At 43.8% G+C, this 26,786-nt stretch overlaps 2 protein-coding genes and 2 long non-coding RNA genes across 8 annotated transcripts in view; 3 read left to right on the top strand and 1 right to left on the bottom strand.

Moving 5' to 3' along the window:
- The window catches only part of LOC127927505 (myb-like protein Q), a 65,054-nt gene extending 52,310 nt beyond the window's left edge, over positions 1-12,744 (top strand). For 2 of the 5 annotated variants that reach the window (XM_052513981.1, XM_052513977.1), the window contains exons 3-7: positions 3,894-4,341; positions 4,542-4,672; positions 6,957-7,202; positions 8,815-8,955; positions 12,704-12,744. In XM_052513981.1, coding sequence (XP_052369941.1) covers positions 3,894-4,341; positions 4,542-4,672; positions 6,957-7,071 — 694 coding nt within the window. In that variant the 3' untranslated portion in view covers positions 7,072-7,202; positions 8,815-8,955; positions 12,704-12,744. Of the gene's footprint in view, positions 1-3,893; positions 4,342-4,541; positions 4,673-6,956; positions 7,203-7,709; positions 7,727-8,191; positions 8,209-8,814; positions 8,956-10,538 lie in introns of those variants that run through there. The other 3 variants (XM_052513978.1, XM_052513979.1, XM_052513980.1) reach the window with 3 other exon arrangements.
- A 1,315-nt stretch (positions 12,745-14,059) lies between these two features.
- LOC127927513 (uncharacterized) lies at positions 14,060-17,335 on the bottom strand. Its single transcript, XR_008127886.1, has 5 exons — positions 16,878-17,335; positions 16,472-16,558; positions 15,783-16,130; positions 14,760-14,998; positions 14,060-14,200 (listed from the first exon to the last, which is right to left on the bottom strand). It is a non-coding gene; the product is annotated as an uncharacterized LOC127927513 (long non-coding RNA).
- On the top strand, positions 14,192-15,386 carry LOC127927512 (uncharacterized). The gene is made up of 4 exons (XR_008127885.1): positions 14,192-14,325; positions 14,413-14,528; positions 14,667-14,949; positions 15,066-15,386. It is a non-coding gene; the product is annotated as an uncharacterized LOC127927512 (long non-coding RNA).
- A 667-nt stretch (positions 17,336-18,002) lies between the features above and the next one.
- The window catches only part of LOC118379942 (caldesmon, smooth muscle-like), a 42,520-nt gene continuing 33,736 nt past the window's right edge, over positions 18,003-26,786 (top strand). The window contains exons 1-2 of the mRNA XM_052513985.1: positions 18,003-18,316; positions 25,838-25,919. The gene's annotated coding sequence lies outside the window, so the exon portion shown is untranslated. The remainder of the gene's footprint in view (positions 18,317-25,837; positions 25,920-26,786) is intronic.

Below are 26,786 nucleotides of genomic sequence, written 5' to 3'. Positions count from 1 at the left end.
TATTATTATTATTATATTATTTGTTTGTCTTATCTCTTACTTTTTTAGGGTTTTTCTTAAAACTGCATTGTTGGTTAATGGCTTGTAAGTAAGCATTTCACTGTAAGGTCTACACCTGTTGTATTTGGCGCATGTGACAAATACAATTTGATTTGATGATTTGACACACGCACACATTACATTTAAGTCATTTAGCAGACGCTCTTATCCAGAGCGACTTACAAATTGGAGCATTCACCTTATGACATCCAGTGGAACAGCCACTTTACAATAGTGCATCTAAATCTTTTAAGGGGGGTGAGAAGGATTACTTTATCCTATCCTAGGTATTCCTTAAAGAGCTGGGGTTTCAGGTGTCTCCGGAAGGTGGTGATTGACTCCGCTGTCCTGGCGTCGTGAGGGAGTTTGTTCCTCCATTGGGGGGCCAGAGCAGCGAACAGTTTTGACTGGGCCGAGCGGGAACTGTACTTCCTCAGTGGTAGGGAGGCGAGCAGGCCAGAGGTGGATGAACGCAGTGCCCTTGTTTGGGTGTAGGGCCTGATCAGAGACTGAGGTGCCGTTCCCCTCACAGCTCCGTAGGCAAGCACCATGGTCTTGTAGCGGAGGCGAGCTTCAACTGGAAGCCAGTGGAGAGAGTGGAGGAGCGGGGTGACGTGAGAGAACTTGGGAAGGTTGAACACCAGACGGGCTGCGGCGTTCTGGATGAGTTGTAGGGGTTTAATGGCACACACACACACACACACACACACACACACACACACACACACACACACACACACACACACACACACACACACACACACACACACACACACACACACACACACACACACACACACACACACACACACACACACACACACACACACACACACACACTCGGCTGCTGTAGGCTGACTGCAGGTGTTTGGCTGTAAAGATTCACTTCCTGTGATCGCTGCCTGTCCCCTGACCTCTCTACAGTACCTGACCCCCTCTGTCGTTTCCCCTTTCAACATTGTGCTGACCGCCACCTGGTGTTTTGGTGCCCTTGAGGTGAGGCAGACAATCAACTATTGGCTTCAAGATGGATGTCCTACGTAACAAACTATGAAGAAAAAATTATATTTCTAAAAACAGTTGTCTAATATGTACACTACCATTGAAAAGTTTGGGGTCACTAAGAAAAACAATTGTCCATTAAAATAACATCAAATTGATAAGAAATGCAGTGTAGACATTCTTAATGTTGTAAATGACTATTGTAGCTGGAAATGGCAGATTTTTTATGGAATATCTACAAAGACATACAGAGGCCCATTATCAGCAACCATCACTCCTGTGTTCCAATGGCACGTTGTGTTAGCTAAGCCAAGTTTTTAATTTTAAAAGGCGAATTGATCATTACAAAACCATTTGCAATTATGTTAGCACAGCTGAAAACTGTTGTTCTGATTAAAGAAGCAATAAAACGGACCTTCTTTAGACTAGTTGAGTATCTGGAGCATCAGCATTTGTGGGTTCGATTACAGGCTCCAAATGGCCAAATGGCCTCAAAACAGAATAGAAAGAGGAGTGGGAGGCCCCGGTGCATAACTAAGCAAGAGGACAAGTACAATAGAGGGTCTAGTTTGAGAAACAGACACCTCACAAGTCCTTAAATAGTACCCGCAAAACACCAGTCTCAACGTCAACAGTGAAGAGACGACTCCGGGATGCTGGCCTTTCAGGCAGAGTTGCAAAGAAAAAGCCATATCTCAGACTGGCCAATAAAAACACAAGATCAATTAAGCTGGAGAGGAACTCTGCCTCGAAGGCCAGCATCCCGGAGTCGCCTCTTCACTGTACAATGCAGCTTCCTGTACTGGTTACAGCTCAGTACAGCAACCAGTTACTGATAGAGGAATGAGCTCTGTGTTCAACAATGACTGGTTACATCTCTACCTCCAGTTACTGTTAGAGGAATGAGCTCTGTGTTCAACAATGACTGGTTACATCTCTACCTCCAGTTACTGATAGAGGAATGAGCTCTGTGTTCAACAATGACTAGTTACATCTCTACCTCCAGTTACTGATAGAGGAATGAGCTCTGTGTTCAACAATGACTGGTTACATCTCTACCTCCAGTTACTGTTAGAGGAATGAGCTCTGTGTTCAACAATGACTGGTTACATCTCTACCTCCAGTTACTACTAGAGGAATGAGCTCTGTGTTCAACAATGACTGGTTTACAGCTCTACCTCCAGTTACTACTAGAGGAATGAGCTCTGTGTTCAACAATGACTGGTTACAGCTCTACCTCCAGTTACTACTAGAGGAATGAGCACTGTGTTCAACAATGACTGGTTACAGCTCTACCTCCAGTTACTGTTAGAGGAATGAGCTCTGTGTTCAACAATGACTGGTTACATCTCTACCTCCAGTTACTGATAGAGGAATGAGCTCTGTGTTCAACAATGACTGGTTACATCTCTACCTCCAGTTACTGATAGAGGAATGAGCACTGTGTTCAACAATGACTGGTTACATCTCTACCTCCAGTTACTACTAGAGGAATGAGCTCTGTGTTCAACAATGACTGGTTACATCTCTACCTCCAGTTACTACTAGAGGAATGAGCTCTGTGTTCAACAATGACTGGTTTACAGCTCTACCTCCAGTTACTACTAGAGGAATGAGCTCTGTGTTCAACAATGACTGGTTTACAGCTCTACCTCCAGTTACTACTAGAGGAATGAGCTCTGTGTTCAACAATGACTGGTTTACAGCTCTACCTCCAGTTACTGATAGAGGAATGAGCTCTGTGTTCAACAATGACTGGTTTACAGCTCTACCTCCAGTTACTGATAGAGGAATGAGCTCTGTGTTCAACAATGACTGGTCACATCTCTACCTCCAGTTACTGATAGAGGAATGAGCTCTGTGTTCAACAATGACTGTTAAGGTGGGTTAAAATGACAAATCATCAAACGCATAAAACATTATTAAACATTAAGACACGACCACTGAAAAGTACTAATCTGAACCACTTACTACTTAAACTTGACAAAAATGAATAATGAAGGTTTTTTTTCATTTAATAGATGGAACCTGCATTTTTTTATGTTCACTACAACAAATATTCATGTTCAAGTTAATTCAATCATTTTAATTCAGAATACTTCATGTAATTTAATGGAAAATAGTGAATAAAACATAACAGTTAAGTATGTACAACTTCTAAAGATAACCATATGGCACTTTAACTTTTGAATACTGATATACTTTGAGTTGGGTTTACTACAACGGTTCTAGGCAACGGGAGTTAGCAGAACTGACATTCTTTGAGTTGGGTTTACTACAACGGTTCTAGGCATTGGGAGTTAGCAGAACTGATATACTGGTTCTAGGCAACGGAAGTTAGCAGAACTAATGATTTTTTACACTGTGTTAATAAACAGTTAGGAATTTAGCCGAATTAGCCTGTTTTGAATTCAGTTGACAATGCATTAGGTTGAAGGATGTAGCGGCAGCGTAGCCTAGTGGTTAGAGCGTTGGACTAGCAACCGGAAGGTTGCGAGTTCAAACCCCTGAGCTGACAAGGTACAAATCTGTCGTTCTGCCCCTGAACAGGCAGTTAACCCACTGTTCCCAGGCCGTCATTGAAAATAAGAATATGTTCTTAACTGACTTGCCTAGTTAAATAAAGGTTAAAAAAAAAATACAAAAAAAGTATTGTCTGTCTTTTTCGAGGGTCGACCTGGCCATCTCTCGGCCTGGCTAACCCTGTCCTTTGGTGTAGTTACTCTTGAAGGAAATGTTGAATATAGCACTATATTTCCTATGGTGCAAGATAGATATCTGTTGAACAGTTAGAAATGACTGGATCACCTTTAGGTTTGACTTATTATTAACAATTTCACCTGTCTCTTCAGGTGTGAGAGTGAGCTGAAGGCTAGTGGCTGCCAGTTGGCTCTGGAGGAGGACGAGGGCTTCAGTGACTGGACCCAGAGGTTGGAGAAACGCAGACAGCGCCACCTGGAGGAACAGGAGTCCTCGGAGGACCATCAGCCCCAACAGCAGCAGAATCAGCCCCAGCAGCATCACCCCCAGCAGCATCAACCCCAGCAGCAGAATCAGCCCCAGCAGCATCACCCCCAGCAGCAGCAGAATCAACCCCAGCAGCATCAACCCCAGCAGCATCACCCCCAGCAACAGCAGCAGCCCCAGCTGCTCACGCTAAACAGAGCCTCCCCAATCAGGCCCTGCTTGAAGACACGTCCTGGACCTGGGCCTGAGGAGAGGGAGGAGAAGGAGGTAGAGTGGGAACGAAGAGCCAGCAACAAGACACAAGACACTTCAAGAAGAGTAACAGATGACAAGGTAGAGTTACGATTGTGTATATGCCGCGCTGTATCCAATCATCACTCAAGTCACAGTGTCGTCTTTATTCACGGCAGGGCAAAGAGGGGGAAGCTGATGTTTGGTGTTGTGATGCCAAACTTGACCGCCAATGACGTTTGATGGCAAAAGTCAAAATTGGACTATAAAGTGTTCTTCTGAATGCTCTGTTTTGTTTTTAGGTCGTGGAGAAGAAGAAATCTGAGCTGAAGATCTCCTACACCTCTAAGGTCATGAGACACGTCAACAGCAACGGGGAAGCAGCTGGAGCGGAAGTGACCTCATACCTAGTTGCAGGGAAACTGTCTCCAAGGTAACAAACCTGAAATAGTCTATATGTGTGTCCAAAATGGCGCTCAAATCCTTAATTAGAGCCTCATCTGGCCAAAAGTAGTGCACTATATAGGGATTAGGGTGCCATTTGGCTGACCTAAAGTAGTGCACGATAACCGGAATAGGGTGCCATTTGGCTGGTCTAAAGTAGTGCACTATAAGAGGAATAGGGTGCCATTTGGCTGGTCTAAAGTAGTGCACTATCAAGGGAATAGGATGCCATTTGGCTGGCGTAAAGTAGTGCACTATAATGGGAAAGGGGTAACATTTAGCTGGTCTAAAGTAGCGCACTATAACGGGAATAGGGTGCCATTTGTCTGGTCAAAAGTAGTGCACTATCAAGGGAATAGGGTGCCATTTGTCTGGTATAAAGTAGTGCACTATAAGAGGAATAGGGTGCCATTTGGCTGGCCGAAAGTAGTGCACTATAACGGGAATAGGGTGCCATTTGGCTGGCCTAAGGTAGTGCACTATAACAGGAATAGGGTGCCATTTTGTTGGTCTAAAGTAGTGCACTATAACGGGAATAGGGTGCCATTTGTCTGGTCAAAAGTAGTGCACTATAAGAGGAATAGGGTGCCATTTGGCTGGCCAAAAGTAGTGCACTATAACGGGAATAGGGTGCCATTTGGCTGGTATAAAGTAGTGCACTATAAGAGGAATAGGGTGCCATTTGGCTGGCCAAAAGTAGTGCACTATACCGGGAATAGGGTGCCATTTGGCTGGCCTAAGGTAGTGCACTATAACAGGAATAGGGTGCCATTTGGTTGGTCTAAAGTAGTGCACTATAACGGGAATAGGGTGCCATTTTGGACACAGTTCAGACTGGGGCCAGATCCCACTATTTTAATGTCCAAATTCAATTTAAAGAGGAGGAGAACTCAACACAAAGACTGAAGCTGTCTGAGTTTCTTTATTTATAGTTTCCTTGGTTTCAGTCTTATCTTCCTGCTACAGATGGAGGATCTTCATTTGAGCCAGTTTTCTACAGCAGGAAAATAATCCCGCAGCAACAGGAAATGTGCATTATAGAGTGGATTATTATTAATGGACATTTTTGAAGAGGTTGATACATCATTCGTAAGGATAAATCAAGTCTGAAATTGTTAAGGGGAAATGACAAACTTCAGAAGCCTTTTTAAACATCAAATAAACTAGACGTTTTACATTTCCTGCGTTGCAGGAAAGCTCTCCTGCAACACGGCGATCAAATTAAAATGTATGGGTGATCGCTTGTAGAGAGAGAATAATAACTTCTGTAAAGCATCTATCAGTTCCTACTTCATACTGAACTGAAAAAGATGCATGACAAGATCAGTGACTCTCATCACTTCCTGTATGGGCTAGCTCAACATCCTTCCTTAATTTAACCAAGCCTTAAGAGTGAGCTAGTATCGGGTGTTGAGACACAGCTAGAGACACAGATAGACATGGCTGAGACACAGATAGTCATGGATGAGACACAGATAGTCTTGGATGAGACACAGGAAGACATGGCTCAGACACAGATAGTCATGACTGAGACACAGATAGTCATGACTGAGACACAGATAGTCTTGGATGAGACACAGGAAGACATGGCTGAGACACAGCTAGAGACACAGATAGAGATGGCTGAGACACAGATAGTCATGACTGAGACACAGATAGTCATGGAGGAGACACAGAAAGAGATGGATGACACCCCGAAAGACATGGTTGAGACACAGATAGTCTTGGACGAGACACCAAAAGACATGGATGAGACACAGAAAGAGATGGATGAGACACCGAAAGACATGGATGAGACACATATAGTCTTGGACGAGACACCAAAAGACATGGATGAGACACAGAAAGAGATGGATGAGACACCGAAAGAGATGGATGAGATACGTACTTCTTCCTTGTTTGTCACTGAAGGAGACAGGTAAACATTTCAAAGCAAACTGAGGGAATCTTGTGAATTGATAAAATGAGAACTGTCCAAAGTAGTTCATAACTACAGCAGTGGAGATATTAGAAGGTGTTACATTTATAATGCAGTTTGATCATAGTGAGAGACGGAGCAGCTTCCTCCAACCTGTCCTCTAACTATGGACTTTACTTTCATCCTCTCCTCTCCTCTCCTCTCCTCTCCTCTCCTCTCCTCTCCTCTCCTCCTCCTCTCCCTCTCCCTCCCTCCCTCTCCTCTCCTCTCCTCCTCCCTCTCCCTCTCCCCTCCCCCCTCTCCCTCTCCTCTCCTCTCCCCTCCTCTCCCTCTCCTCTCCCTCTCCTCCCTCTAGTCGTAGTGGCAGCTTGGGAGGGCAGAGACAGGAGGAGGTGGATGGAGAGGTTCCCGGGGGCAGCTGGAGACAGAGAAGACACCAGGCCAGGGACAGGGCACCCTGGAACAGCTGAGACAGAGACAGCAGGAGGACCAGGAGGAGATGGAGGAGTTGAACCGCAGGAGAGAGGAGAAACGCAGAGCCAGGGAGGAGGAGGAGCACCAGAGAGAGAAAGAGGAGCAGCACAGACAGGAGCAGGCGGAGGTGAGACCTGGGTCCGTTATAATGAATGAACAGGGGGTCAGATCCTAGACCAGCACTCCTACTCTGAGACTGGTATGTACACTATCTGTGTGTGTGTATATGCATGTCGCTGCATGTTGGTAACACTTCCTATGAACACCCTCTTCATAATGCATTGTTAGCACTTTTCTAACACCTTGTGAGCTCTGACATAATGCGTTATAATGCATTATAATGCACAACAGAGGTCAGTTCAGGCTCATGTACAGTGGGGCAAAAAATGATTTAGTCAGCCACCAATTGTGCAAGTTCTCCCACTTAAAAAGATGAGAGAGGCCTGTAATTTCCATCATATTTTACACCATAATTTGCAATTAAATTAATTTAAAATCCTACAATGTGATTTTCTGGATTTTTTTTCTTCTCTTTTTGTCTGTCATAGTTGAAGTGTACCTATGATGAAAATTACAGGCCTCTCTCATCTTTTTAAGTGGGAGAACCTGCACAATTGGTGGCTGAAGGAGGCAGGAGGAGAAGAAGAGGGGTGTGTTCTAATGTAGTTTCTCTGTCTACAGGAGGAGAGGAAGAGGGGTGTGTTCTAATGTAGTTTCTCTGTCTACAGGAGGAGAGGAAGAGGGGTGTGTTGTTCTAATGTAGTTTCTCTGTCTACAGGAGGAGAGGAAGAGGGGTGTGTTCTAATGTAGTTTCTCTGTCTGCAGGAGGAGAGGAAGAGGGGTGTGTTGTTCTAATGTAGTTTCTCTGTCTACAGGAGGAGAGGAAGAGGGGTGTGTTCTAATGTAGTTTCTCTGTCTACAGGAGGAGAGGAAGAGGGGTGTGTTGTTCTAATGTAGTTTCTCTGTCTACAGGAGTAGAGGAAGAGGGGTGTGTTCTAATGTAGTTTCTCTGTCTACAGGAGGAGAGGAAGAGGGGTGTGTTGTTCTAATGTAGTTTCTCTGTCTACAGGAGGAGAGGAAGAGGGGTGTGTTCTAATGTAGTTTCTCTGTCTGCAGGAGGAGAAGAAGAGGGGTGTCTTCTAATGTAGTTCCTCTGTCTACAGGAGGAGAGGAAGAGGGGTGTGTTCTAATGTAGTTTCTCTGTCTGCAGGAGGAAAGGAAGAGGGGTGTGTTCTAATGTAGTTTCTCTGTCCACAGGAGGAGAGGAAGAGGGGTGTGTTCTAATGTAGTTTCTCCGTCTACAGGAGGAGAGGGAGAGGGGTGTGTTGTTCTAATGTAATTTCTCCATCTGCAGGAGGAGAGGAAGAGGGGTGTGTTCTAATGTAGTTTCTCTGTCTACAGGAGGAGAGGAAGAGTGGTGTGTTGTTCTGATGTAGTTTCTCTGTCTACAGGAGGAGAGGAAGAGTGGTGTGTTGTTCTAATGTAGTTTCTCTGTCTACAGGAGGAGAGGAAGAGGGGTGTGTTCTAATGTAGTTTCTCTGTCTACAGGAGGAGAGGAAGAGGGGTGTGTTCTAATGTAGTTTCTCTGTCTTCAGGAGGAGAGGAAGAGGGGTGTGTTGTTCTAATGTAGTTTCTCTGTCTTCAGGAGGAGAGGAAGAGGGGTGTGTTCTAATGTAATTTATCTGTCTGCAGGAGGAGAGGAAGAGGGGTGTGTTCTAATGTAATTTCTCCGTCTGCAGGAGGAGAAGAAGAGGGTGAAAGACGGGATAGAGAGTAGGAGGATGGCGGCTTCAGAGAGAAGGATGAAGAACCTCAGTATTTCCAGCATTGAGGGAGACGAGTCCTTCAGCCCCTTCAGTCCCATGAGCCCCACCTTCAAGGTACTACTGGTATCTATCAAACAATCAATCAATCAATCAATCACATAACTTCAAGATACTACTGATGTCCCGGTATCAATCAATCAATCAATCACATAACTTCAAGATACTACTGATGTCCCGGTATCAATCAATCAATCAATCAATCAATCAATCAATCACATAACTTCAAGATACTACTGATGTCCCGGTATCTATCAATCAATCAATCAATCACATAACTTCAAGATACTACTGATGTCCCGGTATCTATCAAACAATCAATCAATCAATCACATAACTTCAAGGTACTACTGATGTCCCGGTATCAATCAATCAATCAATCACATAACTTCAAGGTACTACTGATGTCCCGGTATCAATCAATCAATCAATCACATAACTTCAAGGTACTACTGATGTCCCGGTATCAATCAATCAATCAATCACATAACTTCAAGGTACTACTGATATCCCGGTATCTATCAAACAATCAATCACATAACTTCAAGGTACTACTGATGTCCCGGTATCAATCAATCAATCAATCACATAACTTCAAGGTACTACTGATGTCCCGGTATCAATCAATCAATCAATCAATCAATCAATCAATCAATCAATCACATAACTTCAAGGTACTACTGATGTCCCGGTATCAATCAATCAATCAATCAATCACATAACTTCAAGGTACTACTGATGTCCCGGTATCAATCAATCAATCAATCACATAACTTCAAGGTACTACTGATATCCCATATAATTGACCACCATACACATCACCTTTTCATTCACCTATCACCTAACCACATGCCCACAGTTGTAGAGAAAATTATTTGGTGTAGCTCAGTTGGTAGAGCATGGCGCTTGTAACGCCAGGGTAGTGGGTTCGATTCCCGGGACCACCCATACGTAAAATGTATGCACACATGACTGTAAGTCGCTTTGGATAAAAGCGTCTGCTAAATGGCATATATTATTATTATAAAAAGGATGGATTTCTTCATATACAGGATGTAGCCCCTGAAAACCTTCATAGGATGTATTTCGCAGCATATTTGTCCCCTTTCTGTTAACTCTGCCATGCCGACTCACACGGTGTTACACAGTGCTTGGTGTAGCATGTCTGCCATGCCGACTCACACCGTGTTACACAGTGCTTGGTGTAGCATGTCTGCCATGCCGACTCACACAGTGTTACACAGTGCTTGGTGTAGCATGTCTGCCATGCCGACTCACACGGTGTTACACAGTGCTTGGTGTAGCATGTCTGCCATGCCGACTCATACGGTGTTACACAGTGCTTGGTGTAGGATGTCTGCCATGCCGACTCACACAGTGTTACACAGTGCTTGGTGTAGGATGTCTGCCATGCCGACTCACACAGTGTTACACAGTGCTTGGTGTAGCATGTCTGCCATGCCGACTCACACAGTGTTACACAGTGCTTGGTGTAGCATGTCTGCCATGCCGACTCACACAGTGTTACACAGTGCTTGGTGTAGCATGTCTGCCATGCAGACTCACACAGTGTTACACAGTGCTTGGTGTAGCATGTCTGCCACTGTGTTCTGTTCCCATGCTTCATGCCATCCTACCAGAGACTCCTCCTTCTGTTTTACCCAGTAAGTTGCCGACTGTCTGTAAGTGCAGTGTGTGGATGGATATAACTGTGTTGGCTCTGTGATGTGAAGTGAGAGTCCTGTATGGTCTGTGGTTGTATGACAGGTAACACAAGTCTCTACTTAGAGTCTGATGTCCGTATGACTATTCACACTGGCTTCCTTTGGGTTCCGTTTTGTGACTTGGTTCATTTGTTTTCAGAAAATGTTTTCAACACTCCTTCTCAGACAAAAATGAACCCTGACAGATTTGAAACAAACCTTCTAGTCTGAAGACACCTTTTTTTTTTTTTACTAACTACTAAATATAAAATACTTTCAAAATCAACTCTTTGATGAGCAAAACAGTTTGTTTTCTCAATCTTATCGTAGAAACACAAAAGACAATGTTGACTACAGGATCACTTCTCTACATGTTTCTTCTCTCACTTGGTGTCATTACACCCCCACACCCCCACACCCCCTCTCCACCTCTTGCATGTCATGTTCACACATCATCCTATATTTCTTCACCTTGATGTTTTTTGTGTGAAGTGTGAAGAAATGCTTTCCACACTTCCTGTGTTGAAAGCATTTAGAGAGTTTTAGGCTGAGAGTTTTAGGCTGTGTTCTAACGTCCATACGAGTCTACCTCTTAGAATCCCCGCCCCCAATACTCTGCTTTATTCTAAGAACTATGTTACTATGGATACTGGAACAGAGCCTTTGTGTGCCTTCCAAATGGAACCCTATTCCCTTTACAGTACACTACCTTTGACCAGGACCCATAGGGTGCCAGATAGGGTTCCATTGAGGACACAGATGTTGTGTTGTGTTGTGTTGTTCCATAGATGTTGTGTTGTTCCATAGATGTTGTGTTGTGCTCTGTGTGTAGCTGCATGTGGTCAGCTTTCCTTAAACACTCCAACACTTCACGGACCGTCATGGGTTAATTAATGTTTTCATGGGTTAATTCATGTCTTCATGGGTTAATTAATGTTTTCATGGGTTAATTCATGTCTTCATGGGTTAATTCATGTCTTCATGGGTTAATTCATGTCTTCATGGGTTAATTCATGTCTTCATGGGTTAATTCATGTCTTCATGGGTTAATTCATGTTTTCATGGGTTAATTCATGTCTTCATGGGTTAATTCATGTCTTCATGGGTTAATTAATGTCTTCATGGGTTAATTCATGTCTTCATGGGTTAATTCATGTTTTCATGGGTTAATTCATGTCTTCATGGGTTAATTCATGTCTTCATGGGTTAATTCATGTCTTCGTGGGTTAATTCATGTCTTCGTGGGTTAATTCATGTCTTCGTGGGTTAATTCATATCTTCGTGGGTTAATTCATGTCTTCGTGGGTTAATTCATGTCTTCGTGGGTTAATTCATGTCTTCGTGGGTTAATTCATGTCTTCATGGGTTAATAAAAAAATATATGGGTTAATTCATGTCTTCGTGGGTTAATTCATGTCTTCATGGGAAAGCACCCGACTTTCATTTCTGGCTCACAGCAAAATAGGATGTAACACATGTTTGCATTACTCAATAGCAACCTTGCTAATGTGCCAACTGTTGAGTCATAACCAATGAAGTGACTCACTCAATGTGCTTCTGTTAAACCAGTAAAACACTAGTAATACTCCTATTACAAGTAGGAGTGGAGCTGCGGTCTAAAACACTGCATCTCAGTGCTTGAGGCGTCACTACAGACCCTGGTTTGATTCCAGGCTGCATCACAACCAGCCGTGATTGGGAGTCCCACAGGGCGGCGCACAATTGGCCCAGTGTCGTCCAAGTTTGGGTTTGGCCGGTGTGGGCCGTCACTGTAAATAAGAATTTATTCTTAACTGACTTGCCTTGTTTAATAAAGTTTCAATGACATTTTTTTTACAAACAAATATATTTTCCTCTAAAATCAATCGGACAAAACACAAAGATTATTAGCCAACTATTAGGAAAATAAACCATTTGGACCATGGAAAAGTGTTCCTCTTACTGTACGTATCTATCAGATGAATGACCGTACATATTATCGTGTTTCTTGGCACGCCGTTAGCAGTGTAAAAGTCATCTGAAAAGAAACTGTCTGCAGCAGTGGCTTTGGCTTGTGTCTTTCCTGTCATCAATGTGCTTCCCTGTGATGTGTGTCCTTCCAGAATGACACCGAGGAGAGGATGACGTCTGAGAATACCTGCACGGTGAGTTTCACCTTGGAGACCCAGGGTTCCTGAGGACAAACGTATTTCACAACATTTCATCCAAATCAAAATTATTCTGTTGTTGTTGTAGATTCTGCCCCCCCCGTGTTAGATTCTGTCCCCCCGTGTTAGATTCTTGCCCCCCCCGTGTTAGATTCTTGCCCCCCGTGTTAGATTCTTGCCCCCCGTGTTAGATTCTGTCCCCCCCGTGTTAGATTCTGTCCCCCCCCGTGTTAGATTCTGTCCCCCGTGTTAGATTCTGTCCCCCCGTGTTAGATTCTGTCCCCCCGTGTTAGAATCTGTCCCCCCGTGTTAGATTCTGTCCCCCCCCGTGTTAGATTCTGTCCCCCCGTGTTAGATTCTGTCCCCCCGTGTTAGATTCTGTCCCCCCGTGTTAGATTCTGTCCCCCCGTGTTAGATTCTGTCCCCCCGTGTTAGATTCTGTCCCCCCCGTGTTAGATTCTGTCCCCCCCGTGTTAGATTCTGTCCCCCCCGTGTTAGATTCTGTCCCCCCCCGTGTTAGAATCTGTCCCCCCCGTGTTAGAATCTGTCCCCCCGTGTTAGATTCTGTCCCCCCGTGTTAGAATCTGTCCCCCCGTGTTAGATTCTGTCCCCCCGTGTTAGAATCTGTCCCCCCGTGTTAGAATCTGTCCCCCCCGTGTTAGATTCTGTCCCCCCCGTGTTAGTTTCTGTCCCCCCCGTGTTAGATTGAGTCCCCCCCCTGTTAGATTCTGTTCCCTGTTGGCTTTTACAACTAAAACGAAAGGAAATATTTCTAATAAATCTCAAGGAATCATCAGCATGATATTTGTTGTTGTATACGATGCATTACAACAGAGATCTGGTTTGATTTTTACTTCAAATTTAACACAAAAGTGATTCTGAATCTGAAGGGGGAAACATACTACAGAACACATAATTATTACTTTCATGTGGATTAAAGGTTCTGGAACGTTGACCCCACGCAAGGGTCATTCCAGGTTAAAGGTCACCACGGGGATAACTGTGACACAGAGGTTCCGTTCTGTTGTGTTCCGTGTGGTCGTAACGTGACACCACTTGTCAGCTGTCTGTCTTTTTTTTAATGTCATTCTGCGCTTCATACAAACTCAGCTCTTGTTTCTAGCCTGGTCCCAGATCTGTTGGTGCTGTCTTGCCAAATATAGACATTGTCATGCATCAATGACCATATGGGTTGGCAAGACAACCCAAACAGATCCGCGACCAAGCGTTCCTGTTTCACCTTCCCCCCAAAGACCTTCTGAGCCATTGTTGCTACATCATCAACAGGAAGGTGTCCATATTATGAGCCATGCTGATGGGTAATATATCGACAACTTCAAGGGGAAGATTGTTCCTTTCAACTTACTGTGTGGCCCCGACATACACTTTTACCAGGTCATGACAGTACCTTTACCAGGTCATGACAGTACCTTTACCAGGTCATGACAGTACCTTTACCAGGTCATGACAGTACTATACACCTTTACCAGGTCATGACAGTACTATACACCTTTACCAGGTCATGACAGTAATATACACCTTTACCAGGTCATGACAGTACTATACACCTTTACCAGGTCATGACAGTATTATACACCTTTACCAGGTCATGACAGTACTATACACCTTTACCAGGTCATGACAGTATTATACACCTTTACCAGGTCATGACAGTAATATACACCTTTACCAGGTCATGACAGTACTATACACCTTTACCAGGTCATGACAGTACTATACACCTTTACCAGGTCATGACAGTACTATACACCTTTACCAGGTCATGACACTACTATACACCTTTACCAGGTCATGACAGTACCTTTACCAGGTCATGACAGTACTATACACCTTTACCAGGTCATGACAGTATTATACACCTTTACCAGGTCATGACAGTACTATACACCTTTACTAGGTCATGACAGTACTATACACCTTTACCAGGTCATGACAGTACTATACACCTTTACCAGGTCATGACAGTACCTTTACCAGGTCATGACAGTACTATACACCTTTACCAGGTCATGACAGTACTATACACCTTTACCAGGTCATGACAGTACTATACACCTTTACCAGGTCATGACAGTAGTATACACCTTTACCAGGTCATGACAGTACTATACACCTTTACCAGGTCATGACAGTACTATACACCTTTACCAGGTCATGACAGTACTATACACCTTTACCAGGTCATGACAGTATTATACACCTTTACCAGGTCATGACAGTACTATACACCTTTATCAGGTCATGACAGTATTATACACCTTTACCAGGTCATGACAGTAATATACACCTTTACCAGGTCATGACAGTACCTTTACCAGGTCATGACAGTACTATACACCTTTACCAGGTCATGACAGTACCTTTACCAGGTCATGACAGTATTATACACCTTTACCAGGTCATGACAGTACTATACACCTTTACCAGGTCATGACAGTAATATACACCTTTACCAGGTCATGACAGTACTATACACCTTTACCAGGTCATGACAGTATTATACACCTTTACCAGGTCATGACAGTATTATACACCTTTACCAGGTCATGACAGTACCTTTACCAGGTCATGACAGTACTATACACCTTTACCAGGTCATGACAGTAATATACACCTTTACCAGGTCATAACAGTACTATACACCTTTACCAGGTCATGACAGTACTATACACCTTTACCAGGTCATGACAGTACCTTTACCAGGTCATGACAGTACTATACACCTTTACCAGGTCATGACAGTAATATACACCTTTACCAGGTCATGACAGTACTATACACCTTTACCAGGTCATGACAGTACTATACACCTTTAACAGGTCATGACAGTACTATACACCTTTACCAGGTCATGACAGTATTATACACCTTTACCAGGTCATGACAGTACTATACACCTTTACCAGGTCAAGACAGCACTATACACCTTTACCAGGTCATGACAGTATTATACACCTTTACCAGGTCATGACAGTACTATACACCTTTACCAGGTCATGACAGTAATATACACCTTTACCAGGTCATGACAGTACTATACACCTTTACCAGGTCATGACAGTATTATACACCTTTACCAGGTCATGACAGTATTATACACCTTTACCAGGTCATGACAGTACTATACACCTTTACCAGGTCATGACAGTATTATACACCTTTATCAGGTCATGACAGTACTATACACCTTTACCAGGTCATGACAGTATTATACACCTTTACCAGGTCATGACAGTACTATACACCTTTACCAGGTCAAGACAGCACTATACACCTTTACCAGGTCATGACAGTACTATACACCTTTACCAGGTCATGACAGTATTATACACCTTTACCAGGTCATGACAGTAGTATACACCTTTACCAGGTCATGACAGTATTATACACCTTTACCAGGTCATGACAGTAGTATACACCTTTACCAGGTCATGACAGTAGTATACACCTTTACCAGGTCATGACAGTACTATACACCTTTACCAGGTCATGACAGTAGTATACACCTTTACCAGGTCATGACAGTATTATACACCTTTACCAGGTGATGGCAGTACTATACACCTTTACCAGGTCATGACAGTACCTTTACCAGGTCATGACAGTATTATACACCTTTACCAGGTCATGACAGTACTATACACCTTTACCAGGTCATGACAGTATTATACACCTTTACCAGGTCATGACAGTACTATACACATTTACCAGGTCATGACAGTATTATACACCTTTACCAGGTCATGACAGTACTATACACCTTTACCAGGTCATGACAGTATTATACACCTTTATCAGGTCATGACAGTATTATACACCTTTACCAGGTCATGACAGTATTATACACCTTTATCAGGTCATGACAGTACTATACACCTTTACCAGGTCATGACAGTATTATACACCTTTACCAGGTCATGACAGTATTATACACCTTTACCAGGTCATGACAGTACTATACACCTTTACCAGGTCATGACAGTATTATACACCTTTACCAGGTCATGACAGTATTATACACCTTTACCAGGTCATGACAGTACTATACACCTTTACCAGGTCATGACAGTATTATACACCTTTACCAGGTCATGACAGTATTATACACCTTTACCAGGTCATGACAGTACTATACACCTTTACCAGGTCATGACAGTATTATACACCTTTACCAGGTCATGACAGTATTATACACCTTTACCAGGTCATGACAGTACTATACACCTTTACCAGGTCATGACAGTATTATACACCTTTACCAGGTCATGACAGTATTATACACCTTTACCAGGTCATGACAGTACTATACACCTTTACCAGGTCATGACAGTATTATACACCTTTACCAGGTCATGACAGTACTATACACCTTTACCAGGTCATGACAGTATTATACACCTTTACCAGGTCATGACAGTACTATACACCTTTACCAGGTCATGACAGTACTATACACCTTTACCAGGTCATGACAGTACTATACACCTTTACCAGGTCATGACAGAATAAACCACAAATGGTTTAACGAGAAGGAATTCTTTGGATAGGTAGGAATACTCTGTATTGATAATGTAAGTTTACCGTAGATTGATAATGTAGGGCTACTGTAGATTGATAATGTAGGGCTACTGTAGATTGATAATGTAAGGTTACCGTAGATCGATAATGTAGGGCTACTGTTGATAAATAACGTAGGGCTACTGTAGATTGATAATGTTGGGCTACTGTAGATTGATAATGTAGGGCTACTGTAGATTGATAATGTAAGCTACGGTTGATAAATAATGTAGGGCTACTGTATATTGATAATGTAGGGTTACTGTAGATTGATAATGTAGGGCTACTGTAGATTGATAATGTAGGGCTACTGTAGATTGATAATGTAAGGTTACCGTAGATTGATAATGTAGGGCTACTGTAGATTGATAATGTAGGGCTACTGTAGATTGATAATGTAGGGCTACTGTAGATTGATAATGTAAGGTTACCGTAGATCGATAATGTAGGGCTACTGTTGATAAATAACGTAGGGCTACTGTAGATTGATAATGTAGGGCTACTGTAGATTGATAATGTAAGGTTACCGTAGATCGATAATGTATGGCTACTGTTGATAAATAACGTAGGGCTACTGTAGATTGATCATGTAAGCTATGGTTGATAAATAACGTAGGGCTACTATAGATTGATAATGTAGGGCTACTGTAGATTGATAATGTAGGGTTACTGTTGATCGATAATGTAGGCCTACTGTTGATAAATAACGTAGGGCTACTGTAGATTGATAATGTAGGGCTACTGTAGATTAATAATGTAGGGCTACTGTAGATTAAAAGGTAGGGCTACTGTAGATTGATAATGTAAGGTTACCGTAGATTGATAATGTAGGGCTACTGTAGATGAATAATGTAGAGCTACTGTAGATTGAAGTTGTTAGCTGTCTAGGTAGCTTCAGATATATTATCTCCCAGTACAAACCCGGTGTCCTTGTTCCCCTCCTCAGATCAACGAGAGGACTGAGTCTCTGAACCGCTCTCTGCAGAAAAGGTGAGTGAAAATCTCTCTCTCTCTCTCTCTCTCTCTCTCTCTCTCTCTCTCTCTCTCTTTGTCAGTGATGATTTATGTGTACTAAGTCAAACCAGATGTGTTTTCTTTGGTGGCTGTTGGTAAGATAGATGGGCGACATGCTTACAGAGGAGCCTCGTGCTGAGATAGATTAGTTATCTGATCCTATAGCAGCCGTGTGGTGGAATACATTAGACATCTGATCCTATAGCAGCCGTGTGGTTAGATAGATACACTCTAACACTCGTATAGCCGGTGCAACAGGTACGCTCCTCATGGTGAGATAGAGATAGTATGGTGAGGGACAGCATTAGCTAGGAGTCTCAGGGCCTTAAGGGCCTTAAGACAGAGAATGGTGAGAGAGAGAGAGGAATTAGCTAGGAGTCTGAGGGCCTTAAGACAGAGAATGGTGAGAGAGAGAGGAATTAACTAGGAGTCTCAGGGCCTTAAGACAGAGAATGGTGAGAGAGAGGGGAATTAGCTAGGAGTCTGAGGGCCTTAAGACAGAGAATGGTGAGAGAGAGAGGAATTAGCTAGGAGTCTCAGGGCCTTAAGGGCCTTAAGACAGATAATGGTGAGGGAGAGAGGAATTAGCTAGGAGTCTAAGGGCCTTAAGATAGAGAATGGTGAGAGAGAGAGGAATTAGCTAGGAGTCTGAGGGCCTTAAGGGCCTTAAGACAGATAATGGTGAGGGAGAGAGGAATTAGCTAGGAGTCTAAGGGCCTTAAGATAGAGAATGGTGAGAGAGAGAGGAATTAACTAGGAGTCTAAGGGCCTTAAGACAGAGAATGGTGAGAGAGAGGGGAATTAGCTAGGAGTCTAAGGGCCTTAAGACAGAGAATGGTGAGAGAGAGAGGAATTAGCTCGGAGTCTGAGGGCCTTAAGACAGAGAATGTTGAGGGATAGCATTAACTATGAGTCTGAGGGCCTTAAGGGCCTTAAGACAGAGAATGTTGAGGGATAGCATTAACTATGAGTCTGAGGGCCTTAAGGGCCTTAAGACAGAGAATGTTGAGGGATAGCATTAACTATGAGTCTGAGGGCCTTAAGGGCCTTAAGACAGAGAATGTTGAGGGATAGCATTAACTATGAGTCTGAGGGCCTTAAGGGCCTTAAGACAGAGAATGTTGAGGGATAGCATTAACTAGGAGTCTGAGGGCCTGAAGAGATGAAGTCATCAGGTGAGCTGGTGTTTTATTGCCTCTCTGTTTCCCATCTGTCAGAGGACACACACACACACATACATAAACATGCACGCAGGCACACACACTCACTCACACACACACACATACACTTGTAAGAGGAAACATTGCGTGAGGATAATAGCCCCTTTCATAAAATGTGAACATGATGGAACTCATCATCAGAGTCAATGACATCATCGTAACTAATGGTAACCCAAACACCCTCGACACAAAGCATCTGTCTGCGTTGGTGGAAGACACTGCTAATAAAGTTTAAAGTTTTCCGGTGTCACATTTATCTGGCCTAAATCAGAGGGACAGGAAGATATTATATTAAAGCAGATGGAAGAGATCACTGTTTAGAGGATAGTCTGTGTTGATATGTGGTCTTGTCTGTTAGACATCCTGGTGAGACTAGAGATGTCCTGCTCTTCTGGCTGGGCAGTGAGCTCCTGGTGAGACTAGAGATGTCCTGCTCCTCTGGCTGGGCAGTAAGCTCCTGGTGAGACTAGAGATGTCCTGCTCCTCTGGCTGGGCAGTGAGCTCCTGGTGAGACTAGAGATGTCCTGCTCCTCTGGCTGGGCAGTGAGCTCCTGGTGAGACTAGAGACGTCCTGCTCATCTGGTTGGGCAGTGAGCTCCTGGTCAGATGTCCTGCTCCTCTGGCTGGGCAGTGAGCTCCTGGTCAGATGTCCTGCTCCTCTGGCTGGGCAGTGAGCTCCTGGTGAGACGAGAGATGTCCTGCTCCTCTGGCTGGGCAGTGAGCTCCTGGTGAGACTAAAGACGTCCTGCCCCTCTGGCTGGGCAGTGAGCTCCTGGTCAGATGTCCTGCTCCTCTGGCTGGGCAGTGAGCTCCTGGTGAGACTAGAGATGTCCTGCTCCTCTGGCTGGGCAGTGAGCTCCTGGTGAGACTAAAGACGTCCTGCCCCTCTGGCTGGGCAGTGAGCTCCTGGTCAGATGTCCTGCTCCTCTGGCTGGGCAGTGAGCTCCTGGTGAGACTAGAGATGTCCTGCTCCTCTGGCTGGGCAGTGAGCTCCTGGTGAGACTAGAGACGTCCTGTTCCTCTGGCTGGGCAGTGAGCTACTGGTGAGACTAGAGATGTCCTGCTCCTCTGGCTGGGCAGTGAGCTCCTGGTGAGACTAGAGACACCCTGCTCCTCTGGCTGGGCAGTGAGCTCATGGTCAGATGTCCTGCTCCTCTGGCTGGGCAGTGAGCTCCAGGTGAGACTAGAGACGCCCTGCTCCTCTGGCTGGGCAGTGAGCTCCTGTGCTATAGCAAATGTAAATGGAGCTGGTTGGGTTAAACCACACTTGCCTGAAGCAAGAGTAATGCTTGTGGCGTGCAGGAGGCCTGGGGTCAGACAAGTGTTGAAACGGTTTCAGGTTGACTTGAAAGAAGAGCATAGGGAGTATAAGTCTACTATCACTTTATTTAGACTATGACACACAGGAATCCTTCGCTGTACCCAAAATAGCCATCAAAGGAGTGTGGATTCATTCGATGTCTTAAGAATGAGCTATACCTTTACTTAGCAATGAAATATACAACCCTAACCCTATCTCAGAGTACTATCAATCCTAACCCTAACCCTACCTCAGAGTACTATAAACCCTAACCCTAACCCTACCTCAGAGTACTATAAACCCTAACCTCTACCTCAGAGTACTTTCAACCCTAACCTCTACCTCAGAGTACTATCAACCCTAACCCTACCTCAAAGTACTATCAACCCTAACCCTAACCCTACCTCAGAGTACTATAAACCCTAACCCCTACATCAGAGTACTATCAACCCAAACCCTACCTCAGAGTACTATCAACCCTAACCCTACCTCAGAGTACTATCAACCCTAACCCTAACCTCTACTTCAGAGTACTATCAACCCTAACCCTAACCTCTACTTCAGAGTACTATAAACCCTAACCCTAACCTCTACTTCAGAGTACTATAAACCCTAACCTCTACCTCAGAGTACTATCAACCCTAACCTCTACCTCAGAGTACTATCAACCCTAACCCTAACCCTACCTCAGAGTACTATCAACCCTAACCTCTACCTAAGAGTACTATCAACCCTAACCCTACCTCAGAGTACTATCAACCCTAACCCTAACCCTACTTCAGAGTACTATCAACCCTAACCTCTACCTCAGAGTACTATCAACCCTAACCCTAACTCTACTTCAGAGTACTATCAACCCTAACCTCTACCTAAGAGTACTATCAACCCTAACCCTACCTCAGAGTACTATCAACCCTAACCCTAACCCTACTTCAGAGTACTATCAACCCTAACCTCTACCTCAGAGTACTATCAACCCTAACCTCTACTTCAGAGTACTATCAACCCTAACCTCTACTTCAGAGTACTATCAACCCTAACCCTACCTCAGAGTACTATCAACCCTAACCCTACCTCAGAGTACTATCAACCCTAACCCTAATCCTACCTCAGAGTACTATCAACCCTAACCCTACCTCAGAGTACTATCAACCCTAACCCTACCTCAGAGTACTATCAACCCTAACCTCTACCTCAGAGTACTATCAACCCTAACCCTACCTCAGAGTACTATCAACCCTAACCCTACCTCAGAGTACTATCAACCCTAACCTCTACCTCAGAGTACTATCAACCCTAACCCTACCTCAGAGTACTATCAACCCTAACCTCTACCTCAGAGTACTATCAACCCTAACCCTACCTCAGAGTACTATCAACCCTAACCTCTACCTCAGAGTACTATCAACCCTAACCCTACCTCAGAGTACTATCAACCCTAACCCTAACCTCTACCTCAGAGTACTATCAACCCTAACCCTAACCTCTACTTCAGAGTACTATCAACCCTAACCTCTACTTCAGAGTACTATCAACCCTAACCCTACCTCAGAGTACTATCAACCCTAACCCTACCTCAGAGTACTATCAACCCTAACCTCTACCTCAGAGTACTATCAACCCTAACCCTACCTCAGAGTACTATCAACCCTAACCTCTACCTCAGAGTACTATCAACCCTAACCCTACCTCAGAGTACTATCAACCCTAACCTCTACCTCAGAGTACTATCAACCCTAACCCTACCTCAGAGTACTATCAACCCTAACCCTAACCTCTACCTCAGAGTACTATCAACCCTAACCCTAACCTCTACTTCAGAGTACTATCAACCCTAACCTCTACTTCAGAGTACTATCAACCCTAACCTCTACTTCAGAGTACTATCAACCCTAACCCTACCTCAGAGTACTATCAATCCTAACCCTAATCCTACCTCAGAGTACTATCAACCCTAATCTCTACCTCAGAGTACTATCAACCCTAACCCTACCTCAGAGTACTATCAACCCTAACCCCTACCTCAGAGTACTATCAACCCTAACCTCTACCTCAGAGTACTATCAACCCTAACCTCTACCTCAGAGTACTATCAACCCTAACCTCTACCTCAGAGTACTATCAACCCTAACCTCTACTTCAGAGTACTATCAACCCTAACCTCTACCTCAGAGTACTATCAACCCTAACCTCTACCTCAGAGTACTATCAACCCTAATCTCTACCTCAGAGCACTATCAACCCTAACCCTACCTCAGAGTACTATCAACCCTAACCTCTACCTCAGAGTACTATCAACCCTAACCTCTACCTCAGAGTACTATCAACCCTAACCCTAACCTCTACCTCAGAGTACTATCAACCCTAACCTCTACCTCAGAGTACTATCAACCCTAACCCTAACCTCTACCTCAGAGTACTATCAACCCTAACCTCTACCTCAGAGTACTATCAACCCTAACCTCTACCTCAGAGTACTATCAACCCTAACCCTACCTCAGAGTACTATCAACCCTAACCTCTACCTCAGAGTACTATCAACCCTAACCTCTACCTCAGAGTACTATCAACCCTAACCCTACCTCAGAGTACTATCAACCCTAACCCTACCTCAGAGTACTATCAACCCTAACCTCTACCTCAGAGTACTATCAACCCTAACCCTACCTCAGAGTACTATCAACCCTAACCCTACCTCAGAGTACTATCAACCCTAACCTCTACCTCAGAGTACTATCAACCCTAACCCTACCTCAGAGTACTATCAACCCTAACCCTACCTCAGAGTACTATCAACCCTAACCTCTACCTCAGAGTACTATCAACCCTAACCTCTACCTCAGAGTACTATCAACCCTAACCTCTACCTCAGAGTACTATCAACCCTAACCCTACCTCAGAGTACTATCAACCCTAACCCTACCTCAGAGTACTATCAACCCTAACCTCTACCTCAGAGTACTATCAACCCTAACCTCTACCTCAGAGTACTATCAACCCTAACCTCTACCTCAGAGTACTATCAACCCTAACCCTACCTCAGAGTACTATCAACCCTAACCTCTACCTCAGAGTACTATCAACCCTAACCTCTACCTCAGAGTACTATCAACCCTAACCCTACCTCAGAGTACTATCAACCCTAACCCTACCTCAGAGTACTATCAACCCTAACCTCTACCTCAGAGTACTATCAACCCTAACCCTACCTCAGAGTACTATCAACCCTAACCCTACCTCAGAGTACTATCAACCCTAACCTCTACCTCAGACTACTATCAACCCTAACCCTACCTCAGAGTACTATCAACCCTAACCCTGCCTCAGAGTACTATCAACCCTAACCTCTACCTCAGAGTACTATCAACCCTAACCTCTACCTCAGAGTACTATCAACCCTAACCTCTACCTCAGAGTACTATCAACCCTAACCCTACCTCAGAGTACTATCAACCCTAACCCTACCTCAGAGTACTATCAACCCTAACCTCTACCTCAGAGTATTATCAACCCTAACCTCTACCTCAGAGTACTATCAACCCTAACCCTAACCTCAGAGTACTATCAACCCTAACCTTAACCTCTACCTCAGAGTACTATCAACCCTAGCCCTACCTCAGAGTACTATCAACCCTAACCCTACCTCAGAGTACTATCAACCCTAACCCTAACCCCTATCTCAGAGTACTATCAACCCTAACCTCTACCTCAGAGTACTATCAACCCTAACCCTACCTCAGAGTACTATCAACCCTAACCCTAACCTCTACTTCAGAGTACTATCAACCCTAACCTCTACTTCAGAGTACTATCAACCCTAACCTCTACTTCAGAGTACTATCAACCCTAACCCTACCTCAGAGTACTATCAACCCTAACCCTAATCCTACCTCAGAGTACTATCAACCCTAACCTCTACCTCAGAGTACTATCAACCCTAACCCTACCTCAGAGTACTATCAACCCTAACCCCTACCTCAGAGTACTATCAACCCTAACCTCTACCTCAGAGTACTATCAACCCTAACCTCTACCTCAGAGTACTATCAACCCTAACCTCTACCTCAGAGTACTATCAACCCTAACCTCTACTTCAGAGTACTATCAACCCTAACCTCTACCTCAGAGTACTATCAACCCTAACCTCTACCTCAGAGTACTATCAACCCTAATCTCTACCTCAGAGCACTATCAACCCTAACCCTACCTCAGAGTACTATCAACCCTAACCTCTACCTCAGAGTACTATCAACCCTAACCTCTACCTCAGAGTACTATCAACCCTAACCCTACCTCAGAGTACTATCAACCCTAACCCTACCTCAGAGTACTATCAACCCTAACCCTACCTCAGAGTACTATCAACCCTAACCTCTACCTCAGAGTACTATCAACCCTAACCCTAACCTCTACCTCAGAGTACTATCAACCCTAACCTCTACCTCAGAGTACTATCAACCCTAACCCTAACCTCTACCTCAGAGTACTATCAACCCTAACCTCTACCTCAGAGTACTATCAACCCTAACCCTAACCTCTACCTCAGAGTACTATCAACCCTAACCTCTACCTCAGAGTACTATCAACCCTAACCTCTACCTCAGAGTACTATCAACCCTAACCTCTACCTCAGAGTACTATCAACCCTAACCCTACCTCAGAGTACTATCAACCCTAACCTCTACCTCAGAGTACTATCAACCCTAACCTCTACCTCAGAGTACTATCAACCCTAACCCTACCTCAGAGTACTATCAACCCTAACCCTACCTCAGAGTACTATCAACCCTAACCTCTACCTCAGAGTACTATCAACCCTAACCCTACCTCAGAGTACTATCAACCCTAACCCTAACCTCTACTTCAGAGTACTATCAACCCTAACCTCTACCTCAGAGTACTATCAACCCTAACCTCTACCTCAGAGTACTATGAAAGAATGATGTTGATGGAATAATATGTCTTGTTTTAAAACAGTAACAGCATCAAGAAGAGCCAGCCTCCCATCCCCATCTCTAAGATCGACAACAGGCTGGAACAGTACACTCATGCCATAGAGGTATACTATGCTGTACTTTACTATACTTTACAATAATGTACTATATACCTTACCATGCTTTTCAATACTATACTATACCTTACTATACTTTACAAAACTGTACTATGCTTTAATATACTATACTGTACTATGCTATACCTTACTATACTTTATTATGCTTTACAATACTTTACTGTCCTATGCTATACCTTACTATACTTTACAATACTTTACTATACTTGAATGTACTATACTATACATCACTATAGTTTGGTATGCTTTACTTTACTTTACTGTGTTTTACTGTAATATACTATACCGCACTGTAATATACTACACTATACTGTACTATACTACACTATACTATGATGTGCTATGGTATACTATATTATATTCTACCGTACTATACTATACTATAATATGATATACTGTACTCTACTCTACTGTACCATACTATACTATACTGTACTGTGCCATACTATACTATAATATACTACACTATACTGTACTATACTATACTGTGCTATAATATACTGCACTATACTATACTATACTATACTATACTATACTATACTATACTATACTATACTACTGTTTTCTCCAGTGCTCCAGTTCCTCCAACAGCTCACATTAGGAGTTCCCAGAGTTGGTTAACACTGTACTGTATTATACTAATCTACTGCTATCTTCCATCCTCTGAGTTTTCATCCCCTGTATGACCTACAACATTTAAAGCTGCTCCTTTATGTAGTTGATCTTAAACCGTAACACAGGAGTGGCCAAGCCTTCCCCTGAACAGAGAGGAACCGGCTATGCAGGCTCTTTCTTTAGCCTTGTGTAACAACACAGTGTAACCGATTCTGTCCAGACAGTAAACGGGAGTTAACG

Source organism: Oncorhynchus keta, unplaced genomic scaffold (genome assembly GCF_023373465.1).
Source record: "Oncorhynchus keta strain PuntledgeMale-10-30-2019 unplaced genomic scaffold, Oket_V2 Un_scaffold_14703_pilon_pilon, whole genome shotgun sequence".
In the NCBI taxonomy this organism is placed as follows: Eukaryota; Metazoa; Chordata; class Actinopteri; order Salmoniformes; family Salmonidae; genus Oncorhynchus; species Oncorhynchus keta.
This window is presented reverse-complemented; position numbering and strand designations above follow the sequence as displayed.